At 36.4% G+C, this 6,000-nt stretch overlaps 1 protein-coding gene across 1 annotated transcript in view; it reads right to left on the bottom strand.

Annotated features, from left to right (window-relative positions):
* Positions 1-398: 398 nt before the first annotated feature.
* The window catches only part of ACTR3 (actin related protein 3), a 60,271-nt gene continuing 54,669 nt past the window's right edge, over positions 399-6,000 (bottom strand). Inside the window, exons 11-12 of the mRNA XM_055120266.1 lie at positions 2,336-2,419; positions 399-1,626 (exon numbers count right to left, since the gene is read on the bottom strand). Of these exons, the coding sequence (XP_054976241.1) occupies positions 1,531-1,626; positions 2,336-2,419 (180 nt within the window). The 3' untranslated portion in view covers positions 399-1,530. The remainder of the gene's footprint in view (positions 1,627-2,335; positions 2,420-6,000) is intronic.

Below are 6,000 nucleotides of genomic sequence, written 5' to 3'. Positions count from 1 at the left end.
ACGATTCATTTAAATGCTAAATATATTTTTAAATATACAGATTCACTCTAAATAAAACTGAAATTTTATTCCTCAATTCTATCTTTATATTCAAAACAAACAAAAAACCCTGTTGTTTAACTTTCAGACAGAGGCATTCTAATTTCATGTGTTATTTTTTTCATGGAAAATAAAATTCGAGTGTTGATTGGTATTATTATTATGTAAATTCCAGAGTCTATAAACATTGCCCATTTTAGTAATCTATAAATAACTGGTAAATTTTAGATTTACATATATATCATATAAATTCCAATGAATCAATCTCATTATGCCAACAGAAACAGAAATCATATCTAATACAGAGATACAAAACAGAATTTTTAAAAATAAAATAAAATAAAATAAAAAACATTAGAAAAGGTAGTTCAGTTTTAATTTATTTTCATCACTTTTTCTTCATGATCCAGATATTTTTAAATGCAAAGAAAATTAACTTTCCATGGTATGTCAGGGACTGGCACTAAAAAAATTTTCAGACTGAAAATGAGTTATACAAATGAAAATTATCAAATGGAGATCCAGTTATCAAAATGAAAGCACTCAACATATTAAAAGTACACAATTATTTGTATAGAGCACATAAAAAAGTCAGCTTGCTAACCAACCATTCTGATTTTAAAGAACTATTGCAGAGGTTTGAAGAAAATAGATTTATTAGTTAACTTATAAAGAGATTAAAGAGCTTGAAACAAATGTTAAAAAGAAATTTGTGCCTTTATTAGAATGGTATTAGGCTTTAAATTTACCAATTTTGGTAATCAAATTATTTTTTTAATAAGAAATGATACTACAGAACTGCAATACTGGTCCAACAGTCTTGTCTTTACTTTTCCTTTAAAGCGAGAAACAGAATGCAAGTAATCAGAAAGCACTAGCAGGCATCAGTTAATCCAAGACACTAGCTTCTTAGTTTCAAAAGCACTTGCAAAGAAAACCACTGTAGGGGGTTCAGGGGGATGGAAGCAATTAGTAATAACTGGAATCCCATGAGTGTGTTTGCCAAGTCTCATGAGGCTATTTTTTGAAATTTATCCTTTAGTTGGTCACTTGCTTTTCCTCAAATACTAGTTTTTCTTCGACTTTTTTTCCTCAAAGTATAAAAAGTATGAAATATAAACAAGCTCTTGCACTGCACACGTAGAAGTGTACAATTCAAGCATTATAGAGCTATCTACATACCGATAAATCCCATCAAATCTTGGATAATTCAATAATATACAAAATATCAGGGCACAGAAAGAACTAAAACCCACTTCTTTTTGTTACACGTAAGATTCAAATATTCAATCTAAAGAAAAACACAATTATTTTGGCTCTCCTCTACATTCACATGTTGATATACTTATTAAAATATTCCTGTATAATTATGTTTGGTCTTGTTATTTCAAGTCAGGTTTAAAACCTTAAAACCAGCCATCCAGACAAAACAGGTAATCAGAAAGATTATTTCTTCCCACCTCCCTAACCCCAATAACCATGAAGCCAATTTTACGACATGACTCCAAACACTGGATTGTGACGACAAATGCTAGGTCCAATTTCTTCATAATCCTTTTTGGTATGGCATACTTGGTAGAACTCAGGCTGAAATTAAAAAAAAAAAAAAAAAGTAAATAAATAAAACATTTAAGTTTTTTAAATCATATTTATTTGAGTTTGTTCTTTCATTTTTGCAGCACTGTGAACCAAACCCAGGGCTTCTATAGAGGCAAGGCATGTATTCTCCTGCAAGCCACATTCCCCGAGTAAGTTTTTATAAAGAACAAAAATCTATTTTGTGATATGCTTTAGATGATGTTTAAGTGTTTTGTTTAAGGACTCTTAGAGGGGCCAGAGAGACAGTGTAGGAGTCAAGTGCTTGCTTTGTATGTGGCTGACCCTAGTTGTACCCTATTCTTTATACACACAGCATATGGCCCCTCAGCAGCACCAGAAGTCGTCCCTAAATAAAGCCATGAGTAAGGACACAGGGTGTGTTTCCCAAAAACAAACAAAAAGAACCAAACCAAATAAAAACAGAAACTATACTACCACTGCCTAAACCATTTTCCCTACAGATACATTTAAAATTTTAATACTCTAAATAGGCAAAGAAAAATAAATTCAAATGACTTCTACTTTTTAAAATACTATGCAGATAGGTATCACATACTAAAATCTTCCCATGCAGTATTCGTAAAATTGTAATTTTAGTAAAAGGTGAAGTGCCATGCTTTACCAAACTGCATTAACACTAATGGGATTCTTCTATCTAAAAATAAACAAAATTTTGAAAGAGTTTCATCCCTCTTACCGTAGAAGCAAGCATGGATCCTCCAAACCAAACTGCGTATCGCTGCATGTGGTGTGTAATGACTTGCACATCAATAGGTTTTGGCTAAAAAGTATATAATAAGATCAGTTTAATAGCAAATTGAAGTAATAGTTTATATATCACAAAACTTTAAAATGTACACAAAAATGTAATGTGTTCACATAAAAAAATAAATATACTCTCTAAAAAGGCAAGAGACCCATAGAAATACATAATAGAGCAAAAACAATTGGAGTTTTAAAAATATTTATAATAGCCACATGAAGTAGGGAGAATTAACTTTAAGTAACTTTTGAAGATAGTAGTATAACTATTTCTCAAACTAAAAGTGAAAACTGAGCCAACATTGAACTGTCATTTCTCACGATGGTATGTATTAAAAATTCTAAAACTTTGCACATTCTAGGACTGAGTAAAAACATATTGGTAATGAAAACCAGGTTTCTTGAGAAAAAAAATTACATGTATGAGTGTATATGAGGGAGGGAGGGGATGAGGGGGGGAAAGAGAGAGAGAGAGAGAGAGAGAGAGAGAGAGAGAGAGAGAGAGAGAGAGAGAGAGAGAGAGAACATAGAGACAGCAAAGCTAGAACAAACAACACAGTATTTAAGAACATCAAAATGATTAAATAAGCTTTAATTTATCCAGAAAAGTAGGTATGTACCACAACCATACAGGCACACAAACATATATCCTAATTCTGATCCCAAAGAAGGATTATTAGTACTTAACCTTCAGTAGCCATGACTATATCCAGAATCTAAAACTCGATTTTTAAAAATTAAGTACAGAAAAAATGGTTTACTAGAGAACATATATGCTCAAGAAACAAGAGACCACCAGTATAACTGACAGAAGAGTAGAACTATTCCTAAAGTAAGAAAGGCTTTTTATTAAAAAGCAAGAGCAGAGCAGAGTCAGAGTACAGTACTACTTTAGAAAGAGAAGGCCAAAACTAAATTTCCTAAAAACATTCATTTTCGGGCCAGAGCAATAGTACAGTGGGTAGGGCATTTGCCTTGAAAGCGGCCAATCCAGGTTCGAGCCCCGGAATCCCATATGGTCCCCCAAGCACTGCGAGGAGTAATTCCTGAGTGCAGAGCCAGGAGTAACCCCTGAGCATTGCTGGGTGTGACCCCCCCAAAAAAAAACAAACAAAACATCCATTTTCTACTAAAAGAGTAGCCCTGAGCAACACTTGGTATGCTCTGCCCCCACACCAGGCCTTCTCCAGGCCAATCATTGCCCTCCACCCAGCAGGGAAGGTCTACTAAAAGATAACAAAGATTTGGGGGGTGGGGGGGAGAAGATAGGTAATTTTAAATCTGGAAGAGGTAAGTATGATTAAAAGCATGTTATGCTAAAAATGTTTACAAAATATTAGGGCCACATGCAAAGAACTTAAAAGCCTTCTTTATGATTCCTACTGGCCAAATTTGATCATCAACAGTTATCGATATTTTGGCATCTTTATAACAATAATACTAGTAATACAGTGTAAAGAATAAAATGAGAAATCAGAAGCTTCTTGTCAATTTTACTGCATAAATAGGGAAAGGGGAACATACTTTTTTATAGTAAAAGGAGAGTGGAGTGACAGTATAGTGGGTTGTGATTGTCTTGCAAGCAGTCAACCCAGACTGGATCCCCAAGCACTGCCAAGAACTGATCCCTGAATGCAGAGCCAGTAGTAAGCCCTGAGTATAGCCGGATATACAAAAAAGCAAAAAAGCAAAAAAGCAAAAAAAAAAAAAAAAAAAAAAAAAAAAACTCCAAAAATCAATAAACGAGACTGAAAACCACAGAAAGTATGATGGAGTTTACAAAATGCTAGTAGGGAACCACAAGAAAAACTGGGAATAAAATCGCTGTTGAAAGCCTGATGAAACAAGGCTTGTTACATAACCTCAAAGTATATACCCATAGTTTCTTAATATAAAAACAAAAAAAAATTAGAAAGTTTACAGTAGAAAACCCTGGCAAATACTGATCAAAGTAAACATATGGGACAAATCATATCATGATACAACGCACCGTAAACTTCTGTGTAAACTCTAAATGTAAGCAATGTCAAATAGAGAAACATGCAAAATAAGTGGCCTACAACCATAAAAAAAAAATTAAGATTATAAAAACTTCTACAAGACTAAGAACTCATTTCTGATCAAAGGAAAATGTTAACAAATTTAAATATATACACCTGGTGTAAATCCCAAACAGGAAAATTTTCCCCCCTTTTGCCAAAAAAAAAAAATAGTGGGAGACTTGGTAAACCCTGAACCAGGTCTGTAACTAGGTAGCTGTTTTTTTAATGGATTAATTTTAGGATTTTAATCATTTAAATGTTCTGTTTCAGAAAATATACACAAAACTATTTAGGGGTAATGAACCACCATATACATAAAACCATTCAAATAATTTAGAAGAAATAACTTATGCATGGGTAGATATATTTTGTTTCTACATATTATTTAAAGAAATAGAATAAAGCATGATTTTAAAACAAACAAACAAAAACACAACTAAGACAACTGAGAAATCTAAAGGAATTCCTTTGGGGCCAGCAAGATAGAACAATAGGTATTTGAAGTGCTTCTCTGCACATCCCCCACCCAGATTTGATCTCCGGCGTCAAAAATGGTCCCCTGAGCCTCACCAGGAGTGACTACTGAGCAGTCAGGAGCAAGCCCTCAGCACACCTGGGTGTGGCTCAAAAAAACAAAAAAATCAGGAATTTAAAATAAAAAGTTAGAAATCTTGAATCTTTAAAAGACATTGTTATCTTTTTGTTTTAAGATAGCTATCTGGGGGCTGGAGTGATAGCACAGTGGGGAGGGCATTTGCCTTGCATGCAGCAGACCCAATTTGATTCCCAGCATCTCATATGGTCTCCAGAGCACCGCCAGGAGTAATTCCTGAGTGCAGAGCCAGGAACCCCTGTGCATCGCCAGCTATGACCCAAAAAGCAAAAACAGCTGTCTGGAAGGGTTCAGTCAAGATGGAAATGGTGCAGTGACAAGCGCCAGAGCAATAATCTTTCTCGGTGCTCTGAACAGCTGAGGAGTCATAAAATTTCCCCATGAGTGAATGTGGGTGCCCCTTGAATATTCTGTCTCAGGAGAGCGCCATTAAACAAAACAGCTGGTCGCCCACCACTGAGCTCTGGCCTGGAGTGAGACTTGTGAGGATGGGGTAGCACAGTCGCCAGCACCCCAGCTCTTGGTTCTATGGATGGCAGCATAATTTTAAGATGTCTGAACAGGGTCCAACTCTGACCCACCTTGAAGTGCAGGTCCTAGAGTCAACTAGAAGCCAGAGGAGGCACTCCGGCTTCCCACCATAGGGCACTCGCGATTTGCTGCCCGTGAGACAGCCCCAGTGCCATTTCTTCCTGACCAGCCCACGTAGCCCAGAGCATATTATGGAGGAAAACCTCCCTGCACGCCAACTGTCTGGAGACCCAGGATGGGGGCCTGTGCTCCCTGGTCAGGCACTGCTGGACTGGTGGCAATAGCCTGCCCAGATGGCCCAGGCCACAAATGGTAGCAGTCTTGGCCCCCGTCTAGGACCCTGCTGGGGTGGCTGCTGCTGTTGCCACTGGCGTGGGGGTGGGGGTGGAAGGAAAGGGGCGGCACATCAACCTG

Source organism: Sorex araneus, chromosome X (genome assembly GCF_027595985.1).
Source record: "Sorex araneus isolate mSorAra2 chromosome X, mSorAra2.pri, whole genome shotgun sequence".
Lineage (NCBI taxonomy): Eukaryota > Metazoa > Chordata > Mammalia > Eulipotyphla > Soricidae > Sorex > Sorex araneus.
Note: the sequence above shows the minus strand (reverse complement) of the source record. Positions and strands in the feature narration are given on the sequence as shown.